The 15,646-nt window shown below is 41.8% G+C and overlaps 1 protein-coding gene across 2 annotated transcripts in view; it reads right to left on the bottom strand.

The window, feature by feature from the left end:
- LOC118366670 (obg-like ATPase 1) overlaps window positions 1–14,822 on the bottom strand; it is a 44,260-nt gene extending 29,438 nt beyond the window's left edge. Inside the window, exons 1-4 of one of the 2 annotated variants that reach the window (XM_052493788.1) lie at window positions 14,636–14,822; window positions 14,431–14,522; window positions 12,908–13,051; window positions 11,799–11,926 (exon numbers count right to left, since the gene is read on the bottom strand). In XM_052493788.1, the coding sequence (XP_052349748.1) occupies window positions 11,799–11,926; window positions 12,908–13,051; window positions 14,431–14,522; window positions 14,636–14,650 (379 nt within the window). In that variant the 5' untranslated portion in view covers window positions 14,651–14,822. The remainder of the gene's footprint in view (window positions 1–11,798; window positions 11,927–12,907; window positions 13,052–14,430; window positions 14,523–14,635) is intronic. The other variant, XM_052493790.1, reaches the window with a different exon arrangement.
- Window positions 14,823–15,646: the final 824 nt, after the last annotated feature.

Raw genomic sequence — 15,646 nt, 5'->3', positions numbered from 1 at the left:
ATCAAACAGGCAAAGCGTCAATACAGGACTAAGATCGAATCGTACTACACCGGCTCCGATGCTCGTCGGACGTGGCAGGGCAAACTACATTTACATTTACATTTAAGTCATTTAGCAGACGCTCTTATCCAGAGCGACTTACAAATTGGTGCATTCACCTTATGACATCCAGTGGAACAGCCACTTTACAATAGTGCATCTAAATCTTTTAAGGGAGGGGGGGGGGTGAGAAGGATTACTTTATCCTATATATAACTATAACTATAACTATTACAGACTACAAAGGGAAGCACAGCCGAGAGCTGCCCAGTGACATGAGCCTACCAGACGAGCTAAATTACTTCTATGCAAGTAACACTGAAACATGTAAGAGAGCATCAGCTGTTCCGGACGACAGTGTGATCACGCTCTCTGCAGCCGATGTGAGTAAGACCTTTAAACAGGTCAACATTCACAAGATCGCAAGGCAAACGGATTACCAGGACGTGTACTCCGAGCATAAGCTGACAAGTGTCTTCACTGACATTTTCAACCTCTCCCTGTCTGAGTCTGTAATACCAACATGTTTCATAGTCCCTGTGCCCAAGAATACTAAGGTAACCTGCCTAAATGACTATCGACCTGTAGCACTCACGTCTGTAGCCATGAAGTGCTTTGAAACGCTGGTCATGACTGACAACACCATTATCCCAGAAACCCTAGACCGACTCCAATTTGCATACCGCCCTAACAGATCCACAGATGATGCATCTCTATTGCACTCCACACTGCCCTTTCCCACCTGGACTAAAGGAACACCTATGTGAGAATGTTATTCATTGACTAGAGCTCAGCGTTCAACACCATAGTACCCTCAAAGCTCATCACTAAGCTAAGGACCCTGGGACTAAACACCTCCCTCTGCAACTGCATCCTGGACTTTCTGACGGGCCACACCCCAGATGGTAAGGGTAGGCCAGAACACATCCGCCACGCTGACCCTCAACACGGGGGCCCCTCAGGGGTGCATGCTTAGAACCCTCCTGTACTCCCTGTTCACTCATGACTGCACGGCCAGGCACAACTCCAATACCATCATTAAGTTTGCCGATGACACAACAGTGGTAGCTAAATAGCTAATCAAATAGCTACCGGCATTGACCCTTTATTGCGCTAACTCTCTTGCATTGACTCTATGCACACACACTGGACTCTACCCACAAACTCACACATACGTACACTGACATCCCAACACACACATAGGATGTGTTGGATACTAATTTGAGCCAGTTGGTACAGCAGGAGAATTACCCTGCAGCAACAGGAAATGTGAATTATTATGTGGATTATAATTAATGGACATTTTTCATTAGGTCAAATCGAGTCTGAAATTTTAAAACTGAAATACACTAAAAGTTCGCATTTCTCAGCAACAAAAGAGCGATCAAATGATCCTACATCTGTACACACACTACATATGCCCACACATACATAGCAGGTGCACAAATGCATACTGACTCCACACACTCGTTCACACATACCACATACGCTGCTGCTACTGTCTATTATCTATCCGGTTGCCTAATCACTTTACCCCTACCTACATGTATATAGCTACTTCAATTACCTCGTACCCCTGCACATCGACTTTGGTACTGGTACTTCCTGTATATAGCCACGTTACTTTAAAAGTCTTTATAGTTATTCACTATGTATTTGTTCCTCGTGACACTATTTCTATATATTTTTTTATCTTTATCGTTAACTCTGCATTGTTGGAAAGGGACCCGTAAGTAAGCATTTCACTATTAGTCTATCACGGTTGTTTAAGAAGCATGTGATAAATAACAGTTTATTGATTTTATTTGACTCACTGGCTGCTAACTTCCTGTGCATGTTTTCACATGCGAGAGGGGGAAGAGCAGATCTGAAGCACTTGCATTCCTGGCCCCGCTTTTAAGATGTTCTATACAAATCTAATACCGCAATTCTCCTGGTATTCAAAGCAGTAAAACTACTTTATGAGTTTGTCAGGAAAAGCCCATTATAGCCGTCTTCCCTGCATCAAAACACTGGCAATGTAGACAGGATTATTTATGTTGATTTCTTTTTATATATATATCATGAAAAAAAAAATGTTGATAGCAGACTTTTACATGTAGGACTCATCTCACTTGTTTTGGGTTATTTAGTTTCTCAACGGATGGCAAAAATGGAAAATACATCTTTATCTAAAAAGAAATGTTTAAAGACATCAGAAATTGTATGTTTGTATATCTAAAAGGACATCCTCATGTTTCCGGCAAGAAACCATATTTCCGAATTGATTGTAAAGAAATGACAGTGTTTCATCCTCTGAATATCAGTCGGCTACCTCAAGGTATCTCCCATTCCAATATAATCTCAAGCCAATTGCAGTAGTTCCAAACAAACCGATGTATCAAATGTGTATCCTTTCAGCAATATTTTTGTCACTGAAAATAGGTGCCAAAGTGAAGAGCTGACATCTGACTGGGAAGATAACCTCTCAGTCTAGTTGGATATTTATGCAGTTGAAGAATGAATGTACTGGGGAGGCCACCGTTTTCATTAACTCTGATAGACAATAATGGTGTTCATTCGCTTTTCATTTAAGTCTCCTCTGTCATTTTTTTAAAAGCCAGTGGGTCCGAGAGCGCCTTGATTGAAAGGAACCATCATATGCACATCACTGTTGTCCCACATCATTCAGAGAACAAACCTTTTTAGATTCTTAACTACCATAGCGGTGCTGATTGCACAGGCACCGGCAATTTCCTAACCAACCGCAACCTGAACAATGACGTGTTCGGCTTTCACACCCTCCAGCCTTTCAAAAGGTGAATCATTTTACAGTTTGGAAAGGGATCACCATAGCAACTCCTCTTTGAGGGGTTTAGAATCACCGTCCAATAATTCTATGATCATCGGGCCCAGCCATTCCCAATGGTTCTTTTCACAGCAGACAGGGAAGGGGGGCAGGAGGAGGAAGCAGAAAAATTCTACAGTCTATTTCAGGCAATTCATCCGCCAAGCCCCATTAGAATTCAAAATATTTCGACCTTCAATCACCAAGCATGTTATCTGGAGCTGCTGTGATCTCCAGTCAAGATGGGTAGACGTTTTAGTCTAATCACCCACGATGAGTGGAGGCTGACAAAAACTCTTCATTCTGCCAGAATCCCAAATGCTCATTTAAACGGTGAGACAGTATATATCAACACAGGCCACAAACACGCTGGAGGAGGATTCATGGTTTCCACCGGTAAATAGAGCAAAATGCCGTGGATCCGCTCTGTGTCTCTAGGAAATCACATCACTCTGTAAGACAGCAGATGATATAATTGCAGGAGCACACACACACACACACACAGAACAGCACATAGGCTGTGCATTTCTAAAAAAAAAAAATGATTGCGCTCTTACAGAACATAAATAGGAAGTAACTTATCCCATCGTTTCTTTGCTCTGGCGATTAAATTAAACTATGGAAATGCTGTAATAATTGAATATACATACATGGAATACTTGGAAATGGGGCTGGGGTCACGTCAGATACTATTTCTCTGAATACTGGAAATAGTTTGGAGTATGTTGTAATGACTACTGAGTACAAATCACACCGTGATCAAACTGCTCAACAAAGCAGTGACAAATGCTCCCACATACAAAACATGAGTTTAGACCTGTTAGACATGAAGTGCCTCTCTAGTAACGGAAACAAAGGTAAAACACAGCCATTTGTGCATTTTGTGGCTTTCCAACTGAACAATCATTTCTGTGAATGCAGTGTGACTAAGCTATAAGCATTTCACTACACCCGCAATAACATCGGCCAAATATGTCTTTGTGACCAACACATTTTGATTTGATTTACTAGGAAGCTACAGAGTGCTACATTATGCTTTCATCACAGTCATTTCCTTTCCATCGCAAACAGTATTTTACAATGTTACCAGTGGAGGATTCTGTCAGTCATGTTTTTACCCAGGGGACACAGACACTAGAAGTGTCTAAAGGTCAGAAGTAACAGGGCGAGTTGTCATCACCAGAGGTTCCTGTCTACAACTTCTCTGCGAGTCACATGATCACCCTCCACACCAACACCACACAGGAAGGCCAGCATTCAGTCTCATTCCCCAGACTCCCTTTGACATCATTTGGCAGATACATCAATGCAATAGGTAAATACTACCAGTATCTGGGTTGTTGACTGGCAATTTCTTAAGTTCAGATGTTCAAGTTCAAAGTTTTTATTTATCAAATTACAGACAGCAAGCAATCCCTGAAATACTTGATATTACTGTTAAAGATTCAATGCTCTGGCAATATGTCCACGTGTAAGATATAGTATCGTAATGCTTTGCTCTGCCTTCTTCCGCTGGTTTAAGTAGAATATTGGTTAAACGTAGTAGTATGCAGGTGCTCAAGGCATTTTAGAGTGAGTAGAGTGGGAGACAAGAAAAACCTGATGTTTTCCAATTGGTTGACCACATCCAGTCTTTGTGGATGAATGTACTACATTGTATGCTACTTCTTTGGCTACGCACATTGAGCAATTAATACACATGGATGAGAATGACTCACAACTATGTACAGTACCAGGCTATGGCGAACAGATTCATAAGCATAAGATTTCTGATACTGCCTTTGTCCTGCTCATGCCGCTACTAGGGAGTAGTCTGTGAGCATCCTGTTTCTTCAATAAATAGTTGGAGATCAAACCAGTGTGAATTAGGCCATGTGGGGAAGCATATGGTTACTGGTGAGGGACACAGAACAGTCGAGCTGGAACGTGTCCGTGTCTGAGGAAGAGGATCCAACGGTGTTACAGTCACTGTAGAAGCACTGGGAGCACATACCCTTCAAACCATTCCCTTGTGAAGCACTGGGAGCACATACCCTTCAAACCATTCCCTTGTGAAGCACTGGGAGCACATACCCTTCAAACCATTCCCTTGTGAAGCACTGGGAGCACATACCCTTCAAACCATTCCCTTGTGAAGCACTGGGAGCACATACCCTTCAAACCATTCCCTTGTGAAGCACTGGGAGCACATACCCTTCAAACCATTCCCTTGTGAAGCACTGGGAGCACATACCCTTCAAACCATTCCCTTGTGAAGCACTGGGAGCACATACCCTTCAAACCATTCCCTTGTGAAGCACTGGGAGCACATACCCTTCAAACCATTCCCTTGTGAAGCACTGGGAGCACATACCCTTCAAACCATTCCCTTGTGAAGCACTGGGAGCACATACCCTTCAAACCATTCCCTTGTGAAGCACTGGGAGCACATACCCTTCAAACCATTCCCTTGTGAAGCACTGGGAGCACATACCCTTCAAACCATTCCCTTGTGAAGCACTGGGAGCACATACCCTTCAAACCATTCCCTTGTGAAGCACTGGGAGCACATACCCTTCAAACCATTCCCTTGTGAAGCACTGGGAGCACATACCCTTCAAACCATTCCCTTGTGAAGCACTGGGAGCACATACCCTTCAAACCATTCCCTTGTGAAGCACTGGGAGCACATACCCTTCAAACCATTCCCTTGTGAAGCACTGGGAGCACATACCCTTCAAACCATTCCCTTGTGAAGCACTGGGAGCACATACCCTTCAAACCATTCCCTTGTGAAGCACTGGGAGCACATACCCTTCAAACCATTCCCTTGTGAAGCACTGGGAGCACATACCCTTCAAACCATTCCCTTGTGAAATATGGGAAACTAAGGCAATCAATAGAATCAGCTTTCAGGATGCCAAAATGCTTAATAGTTTTTGGAAGGTTACGTTTAAAAGCAAATCCACTGTTTATACAATTTTTTTTTTTTTTTTTAAACCATAGGGGTTGAAAAATGTTCATAACATGCACACTATTAGGAGAATTGAGCAACTTGGTCTGTTGACTTCAAAGTTCCAACGCCAGGCTGAAAAGCCTGTTTGACAACTGTCTGGCTTCCATAAGGCTCCAGCTGAGGTACGTAAAGTCGGAGAACGCACTGTTTAGAACATAATCACGCACTTCATCAATATGCCAACCAGTTAATGATACAAATATACATAAACAAGAGAGTGTTGTTTTGACTATAGAACAAATCATAATAGGAACCTATCGCAATAATCAAATTGAAAGGGGAAAGTAGGGGAAAGTAGTGTCTAGGGGAAAGTAGTGTCTAGTGTCATTCAAGGAAAATGAAACGATAGCAGATAGGCCTACATTTACAAAGGGTTTCCATAATGGTCATTGGGAATAAAGTAAAAGGGTTCAGTTTTACAGCTGATCTAGTGTACAGTATGGCTGAGGATTCACAAACCTCCACCTCATTGGATAAGAATCAGGTCAACCAGTCCTCCAGTTTGGCACAGGCACATGCACTAAAAAGCACTTCACTGACACTCGGCTAGTGCTCTGCTCTGTAAGATGTTTGGAGAAACACGTTTCTAATTTTCAGACAAACATACTGTTCCAGACAAGAAAAAGTGTGCTCACCACAACCGTATAATCAAGCAATATAAAAAAAGTGCCTGGAATATTGCAGCCTGTACTGTAATTGCAAAACAAAACCAGCAATGTTTAATGGGTAACTTGTGGAACATACCGCTTAGTCTCTAAGGAGTCCACAGAGGGACAACAATGGTGTGTCAAAACAGATAGTCGTAAAGTCCCAGTTAAAGCATCCACATAATTTCATCCCTATTTAGAAAGACTGTTTTCTACACACAGAAAAAAACAGAGCTGGTTTTGGTTTGAGGATCTGCTTCATTCTTTGTGTCAACAAAAAAGGCAAGCGCATACAGTGTCTAGTGAAAGCCTACACAACACTGGCAAAGCTTTCCCATTTTCCTGACATAAAATTAAATAAACATTTATTTTTTAAATTGGGGAGTTTCCGAGGGATCTGCATAACCTAGTCCACACTTTCAGAGTGAAAGAAAATTGATAAAAATGGGTCCAAATTAATACACATTTTTAAAATGAAGAAGTCTTGATCGTGCATGTCCTCACACCCCAGAGGCACTACTTGTTGGTAGAAGCGCTTTTGGCAGCCATTACAGTTGTGAATCATTTGGAATATGATTTTTCCAACTTCTCAACACCTCTTGGAAAGCCATTCGGGTATGTCTTTTGCATTCACATGTGTGTAATTGTCCTGCTAAAAAATATAACTCCATCCCAGGGTTAGGTATTCAGAAGACAGAGGCAGGGTTTCCTCTAACTTTTTACTAGGGCTTTCATTTTTATTTTGATCCTGACAAACTCCCCAGTCCCTTGTCGATGACAAGCATGCTCATAACATGATGCTGCCACCACAATACTTGAAAATACAGAGGATCAACATTGCATTCACTCCACATTACTGGCCTGTATGGCAAAGTGAAAAGAAGCAGGTGTTAAAAAATATATTCCAAACCATCCATTATGTTTGCAACAAGCCCGTTAAGTAATACTGCAAAACAACACAGCAAAGAAATGCACTTTTTGGCCTAAATTAAAAACAAAAGGTTTGGTTAAAATCCAATACAACACAACAGAGTGAAACCCTCTGTATTTCCAAGTATTGTGGTGGCAGCATCATGTTATGGATATGTTTGTCACAGGCAGGGACTGGGGAGTTTGTCAAGATCAAAGAAAATATAGAAGGAGCAAAGCCCAGGTAAAAAGTTAGAGGAAAACCTGCCTCAGTCTTCTGAAAACTCAACCCTGGAATAGTTATATTTTTTTTCTGCAGGACAATTACACATTTTAATGGCAAAGACACACCAGAATGGCTTTCCAAGAGGTGTTGAGGGTTCCTGAGTGGTCCAGTCTCAGTCCTGGCTTATATTTGTTTGAAATCTGAGAAAATGTTTGAATATTACTGTCCATCAATGATTATCGACCAAATTGACTGAGCTTTGAAAAACTTTGACAAAAACAGTGGATGGGCCTATATGTTGCTACGCAACGCTCCTCAGTTTGGCAACAAAAACAATAACAATGGTGGTGGGGCGGTCAGTGGCGCTGTTACCCCCTACTGTGGATTCCATCTCTGAGGCAGCAAAATGTGAAGACTGTTGAAAGTGTGGTGAGACTTTCACTAGCGGCTGTACGTAAGCACGTATCATTTGACGCAAAACCCGAATAACAACATCTTGGAAATACATTTCAATGCATCCATAAGTACAATGTCAAAACAAAGTCATTCAGGTAGATAGAAATATAAGCCTCTAAATGTAAGCCCCTGGGAAGCCTTTAAACAGTGTTTAGAAACAATATTAACATGGCTGCTTCTCCCTGAGGGCCACTGCAGACAGAAGACAACACAGTATCACAGGAAACATACTGTACCTGTATCTTTAGTCAGAATACGAAAGGGAGAGGGGGATACCTAGTCAGTTCTACAACTGAATGCCTTCAACTGAAATTCCGCATTTAACCCAAACCCCTCTGAATCAGAGAGGTGCGGGGGGCTGCCTTAATCGACATCCACGTCTTCGGTGCCCGGGGACACATTCATCTAGTGATGTAACGTCTATATAGTACATGTTATACCTGTTAAAAACAGTACAACCTCACTAGAACAGGGATTTCCCAGAGACAGTCGACAAAAGTAATGGTCACAACGTATCCTCCGCAGACAAATCTCACCTAACATGACTTTGTCCTAGTGAGTAAATCATTGCTATAGCTCAGTTACAGTGGGTGGTCCTCAATTGCATCAACAAAAGCAGACAACCTCCTCTCAGACCAGTTGTCTAAGGGAACTAAATCCTTCCATACACAACACACCCTTTCATGAAAGTCATTTAGTGTACACTGGCGCAGCCTCCACTTGATACTGTACTATATTTCAATAGTTTGTTATAATAGCTAGGGAAGGAGGCTGCACTGTGATGCGTTTCTGTGTATTTGAAGAGAATATAACCGAATGCCTTTTTCATACCTTGTTAATCACAGGACAAATAGAAACCGTGTAGAAAGCAAGCGGCAGCGGGATATCCGTTCCACGGCTGTGAAGAAATATGAAAATGTCACAAGCTACACATTTGAGATATTCATCAGAGTCCTGAGGTAGTTCACGACGTACAGTCTGTCACACAAAGTCAGTTGAAAGGCTATTGGAAAATGGCCTCGGATCTGAAACGACACACTTATACTGTCCACCAAGTAATCCCTTGCAGAGATGACCTGGGAACAATATGAGAAAATGGTCTGTATTTTAACCCTGTCCATTTGACTGCTCTCTGCCTGCCACAGCCTAGTCACTAATCAGAGCTCTTTTCATATAATGGCAAAGTCAATAGCAGCATAGAATCAGTAAACAAATTCAGCAATTTTTAAAATAGCCTCCATCCACATTTTTGTAGCAGCAATTTAAATTATTCTAGCGTGTAACACGTTAATTATGTAAGACAAAGACGATGTCGAAGGCACAAAAGAACTTCAGGCGTTGACCTAGACAAGTGAGAAGTATTTTGTGGGGGTTGTTTTGCGAATGCACTCACATCTGTGTATTTACTGAGAATACAAAAGGCTGTTAGTGGGCATGATAAACCGAAAGCAACAATGCTGAATTGTACCTGTATTACAGAATGACCTTTAAGCTTTCACTGAACAGCGCCAACTAACCCTAAAAAGCCATTTATCTGCACAAAAATGAGGGAAAACTCAGCAATGTTTCAATATATTTAGTGTGATGCAGGCTGGTATTGCATTGATTTCATATCATTTATAGGATATATCATATAAAACACAGAAATAAAATATTAAAGGCCCAGTGCAATAAAAAATGTGATTTTACTGTGTTTTATATACACGGGAGTAAACAAAACATTAAGAACACCTCTTTCCATTACATACTGTCGATTGACCAGGTGAATTCAGGTGAGCTATGATCCCTTATTGATGTCCCTTGTTAAATCCACTTCAAATCAATGTAGAGGACGGGGAGGAGACAGGTTAAAGAAAGATTTTTAAGCCTTGAGACAATTGAGACATGGATTGGGTACGTGTGCCATTCAGAGGGTGAATGGGCAAGACAAAATATTTAAGTGCTTTTGAACGGGGTATGGCAGGCGCACCGGTTTGTGTCTAGAACTACACCGCTGCTGGGTTTTTCAAGCTCAACAGTTGTTTCTAATGTTTGGTATAGTCAGTGTATATTTCCACACGATGAGGTTAGAATAATACTGTGAAAATGTGAAAATGATGATAATGCCCTTTTAGTGTAAGAGCTGTTTGAAAAGACAGCCTGCCATTTCAGTCTGTTTTGGCCTGCCTAAGGGGTATCCTACATACCTGGTTTGAGGAGTTAGCGAGGTAACTTTGGTCAACTCTGAGTTCAACTCGGGATAACCAATCATACGAAAGTGGCGCTCACCTTTTAGTCAGCTAAATTTCTATGGCAATGAATCCTTCAGAACTAACCTGCTCCGGGGCAGGCTAACTCACAGCTAACTCCCCTTACCCTAAATGAAATGACTGAGCCGCGAGTTGAGGACCAATGAAATCAGATTCCCTCCCTCTTGCAAAGATTGCGTCATCATCCCCTTCATTTGAGGAAGACGGCTGATTCAAAATTTTATTCATCAAATGTTTTTTTGTGTGTTAGAAAATAGTAACATACCTATCACATGATTTAGTAATGACAGAATGCATTTGAAATGTAAAACTTTTGTATGACTTAATAACATTATTTTATCGATAGGAGTGGGATGAAAGTTGCTCATGTATTGATAAGCACATCAAAGATGGCATTAACTATAAGTAATCAAATAAAGATTGCACTTCTAAAAGCCTATTTCACACCACAGCCTGCTGAATTTGCAAGATACATTTTCCTTCATTTTGATTTTGGCACAAGTGAAAATGTGGCACTGACTTGCCCATGGGTTGACGGTTTCAACAATGTCTCAATGAAGAGTTCGGTGTTCGAACAGCGACATGCACGCACAGCTACAAGCCTCCCAGAGTTAGCGACAGGCGGACAAGCAATATCCACCATTGTAGTACGTACTGTAGTTCGGATGAATCCTGAGCTGGAATGTGATGCTAACTGAAGCTGGTTAGATTTAGAAAATGTTTGCTTCGCAGGATACCCCTCTGGTGACATCTCCAGGCGGTAAATTAGTTAATCGACCAATAAGAAATAGAGTTCCAAACCTCTCTGCCAATAGCAGCTAGTTTTTATTTTACAATCCTAGCAAAATTCTTGCTTGAGAAATTGCTCTTTGCTGAGAAGCTATTTTTGTGTCTTTTTGACCATTTTAGTTGAAAACAATCACAGTAAGTTAATTAATTGTTACCCAGAAATGATTTGATATTGAGATGAAAACGGCTGCATTGGGCCTTTAATCTTACTGTATTTTTGCCATATAGGCTACTTTCAGTTCTTGTGCTCAACCATAATCAACTGTGACATTTCGGGATCAAGTTACAATAATCTGTGGTCACAGGAAGCCACTAAAGACATCCCTCTGAGTCAAGTTTTATTTCCCAACCTCAGAGCATGCTACCGATTGTGTGCAGTGAGTCTCCCAAACCAGACACGGCTCCTTTCATTCCCTTTTCTCCGATTCCAATTCAGGGAAAAACTCTGGATAGGAATGTGAGTTTTGGGTCTGGCTTCACCTGCACTATCCCTGAATTTTGTGTTTATCTTGGAACCCAGCAGACAGAACAATATAGGCCTCGGTAGAAAAACTCTGTCAACAACATACATTTTCAGTAATTCTTCTCTTTAACCAGATGAAAAGCGGGTCATTTTACAGAGTGATATGCAGTGTGCTATAGTCTGACAGGTGGGACTCACGTGTCATGTGGAAGATGCCATCGCAGGCACTGATATGGGACAGGAAGGCGTTGCCCAGACCCTGGCCAGCGTGAGCTCCCTTCACCAGTCCTGCTATGTCTACCACGTTCAGGAAGGCCGGCACCTTGCTGCAGAACAGGCAGTGGGGTTAAGCCAGTGGAAAGGAAACAGGGGTTATATAAGTCAGCTAATGACTAAAGTCTAATATAATAAAATACAGAGACAAGCCCACAGCTTGTGAATCAGTCTTTCTTACGTTTTTGGATATGGATCAACACTACCAGGGTAGATTCTTGGTGGTCAAACAGTTTCTAAGATTTCTATGAAAAATACACAACATACATAAAAATAATGTTTTTTTCCCCCTCTATCTGGCTACGGGGTATTAGCTATCTGTCAGAGTAAGTGGTATCCCTTGAGCCTCGGCTCTATGAGCCTTCCCACTCAATGTGGATAAATGAGAATAAAACCCAGCAGAACCCTGTACACTAAGACTGGTTCTACACCTCGCAATTATACTTCTACTACAACAACAGAGGTAGTGGTGCCATGCCTTGATTTCATCATCACCACCTAATACTCTGGAATGTATGGTTTAAGACACAAGAGCTATGACTAAAGGGTGATGGTGTGTGTGTGTCATACTGCTCATGGAAACGTCGTAGCAGAGTCATGTCGCTCTGGATAAGAGCGTCTGCTAAATGACTTAAATGTAATGTAATGTCATAATGAAACGTTTCACATTGCTCAGTGCTGAACATGTTATATTGCACCGTCAACCCCGGAGACAGAGAGACATTGGTTCAGTGCTGTGATTTATGACTTTCTCACATTAAACCAATAGGCTGATCTAACCTCGCTCATAATGACATATGATAGCCAGCTACTGACACATAAATGCTATGGCCTCATACTTAAAATAATAAAATAATAAATAACATGAAAAACTGCAGTTATCATATGTATGGTAAAGGACTGGCAACTCAATGTCAACAACATTTCTGTATCTTCTCACGTCGCTGTAGTGTATACTTGCAGTGGCCTATACATATTTGGAAGAGATCCCAAGTCTGAAGTGTGAATAATACGTGAACAGTGAGACCCCATACCTGACAGGCTTGTGGAATTGGCACAGGAAATCGTAGCGTTCATCTGGAATGGGCACTCGGCTTTCATTTGGGTCAATGGTGCAGAAGGGGAAATTCTCAGCTGCAGCTTGACTCTTTGTCAGTACGTTGAAAAAGGTTGACTTCCTAGAAATAAAAACAGCACGGAGGTCAACGCATCCCAGAAACTGTTGGTGGATCCTGATGGGTTGAGAGTATGATGTTGGTTTATTCAAAGACCTCAGCAAAGCCTGCAAGGCAGAAAGAACATTTCATTCTCCACTACGACAAAGAAGTCAATCTAATATATTGAACATTTGATCTTCAGAATCATAAATGGCCTGATTGTGAAACACTAAGCCCAATTACAAGGTCAGATAATCCCATAATAGATCAATTGTGCTTGGAATCCAGGGGACAATTACGTTCCTGACAGATCTGAGCTGTTGAACGGGTACAGCCAAACATAGCCCCATGTCGTGCTCACTGAGCGATTTCTGTTCCACAGCACAAGCACCTCAAGAGTGCTTCAGGTTGCACTGACTACTCAATGAATGCAAGTGTAATAACGGCAAGGCAGTTAAATATAATCCTGGACGTTTCTATCTTTATCCCCTCACCTGGTGCGCTCCACATTTTAAGGATTGGTTGGTTTAGACTCCAAAACCGACAGGACAGGAATTGCCCGGATATTGCTGTGATACAGCATGGATTCATCTTATAATCGCAGGATTGTTCCGTTATCATATATTCCAAGGATGTTTTAGATCACCCTCAGAAATACACAATCTGCTTTAGATTTACATGTGATATTCTGCCTACAGTGGTGGACAAAAAACCATGTCACTTCAATCAGCTCTCATGTCGCTATTCATCAGCCCGTCACAGTGCATGAGGCCAGGTCAACAGCAGTGGGGGCTAGGCAGGGTGGGGAGCAGGGTGAGGACAGTGATCATGTTGAAGCCACATGCCTGCTATTATTTCATACGGGAGAAATGATCTCCAAAGAACACTCGTGCTACCATCCTGATCCCTGTACAGTGTAAATTACAGGAAATAGCAGAAGACCATAGTGTGAGAGCTGTTGCTGCTTGGTAGGCTTTCGGATTATACACCATGGTATCGTTTGTTGTATGTCTTTATCGGAGTTGGATCTTATACTTCCCATGTATCAATCCAAAGCATTTTGTGTCTGTTTGTTCTAATCTTTTACGTTTAAGAGTGAGTCAATATTCTGAAATATTGAATGACATTAGGCAAATGAAATTACTGGTGCGGGGTTTGCGACCTTTAGGTTCACGTGTACAGTGAAATGCATGCACTCCATGACCTGTGTCCACTAGTCTAGTGAAAGCCTAATGGCATGTGGCCTGTAATGAACTAGTCAATGAATGACCAGAATACCTTTACACTGGCTCATGGGAGCCATATGAATACATTTAATACTGTACTTAAAAATGCATAGGCCATGTTGTTAAGCAGTCAAATGTATATTTCCAGTTTACATGTAACGACTATAGACATACCCTACATTGGGCAATCCGACGATTCCTATTTTCAAAGAAGTCCCAAACCGTCCAATCAGTGGTGGTGGCTGCTGTCCATCACCTCCCTTCTGCTAATAAAAACAATGTGTCAATGTCCATAGCGAGTCAGACCTCGTGGCGTTATGTAAATCGAGGCTACACATTCAGCTTTGGCCTGAGCTACTATAGTATACACAAAACACACCTTCTTGGGAGCCATGTCCTTTTCTTCAGTTTTCACTGCTTACTAAATCTACTCACAACTTAGAGTGAAAAAAAAACATATATTGCTGGTAATGTAAGCTCTGGAGAAGAAGCTAATAGCGGTCTAGCTAACAGCAAGTTCAGTCGACCTCACTCACACTGGCTAACGCCTCACCCTTAAACTAGGACATGCGTCTGGCTGAAATGAAAGATGACACTGGTAGCTGACCCATGTTTCTAAATTTAGCAGACACTTGTTAATGTTAGGCCTACTGTACTTGTGAGCTGAGCCAAGGTTCACCACAGAACATAGACAACATATGTACAAGCCAATATCGGTAACTGTAGGAGTTATTACAGGAGCCTATCCAAGTGTCAGGCATGTAACCAAAATGACAGTCCCTCACGCACAATATGACAGTGGCAGGGAGTGCTGGTTAGTCTGCACCTCTTATCAGGGAGGGTTAAATCAGTGCAAGTAAGCAGCTGTGGGACTATAGTGCCTTTAACAAGGCGAACAGGGGCAGAGCGGCCATCTGGCATTTCGGGTAAATACCTGATGTGCTAGTCCATTTTGTGGGGACCTCAAGGAACAAAAATGGGCTGGTGTGTTTGACATGTCAGGGCCGATTTCTGGTTCCATTCCGCCCCTGAAGGTGAATCTTCTAGGCTACTCCTTGCAACAGACTGGTTTGTCGCTCTGGTTTATCTCCCTCCCCAATAAAATTATATTTCATACTGAACAAGAATATGATTCTATATCTTCCTGTTATGCACCATTATATAGTGAATACAAGTCTTCCCGCATTTGTTTGTTTTTTTACTCCCTTGACAACCAGAAAAATTACAAACATCGGATGCAAAATGTAAAAGGTGTCCAACAATGCTTACTGTGCGAGAGCCGGGCAGACACGGCTGAGAAACAGGTTGAATACTGTACATTGACAATTAATGGAAAACAGCATGGCATGCAAGTCTTTGCACACGCAAAATAGACTCACGTCGATGATCT

Source organism: Oncorhynchus keta, chromosome 34 (genome assembly GCF_023373465.1).
Source record: "Oncorhynchus keta strain PuntledgeMale-10-30-2019 chromosome 34, Oket_V2, whole genome shotgun sequence".
Taxonomy (NCBI): Eukaryota; Metazoa; Chordata; class Actinopteri; order Salmoniformes; family Salmonidae; genus Oncorhynchus; species Oncorhynchus keta.
This window is presented reverse-complemented; position numbering and strand designations above follow the sequence as displayed.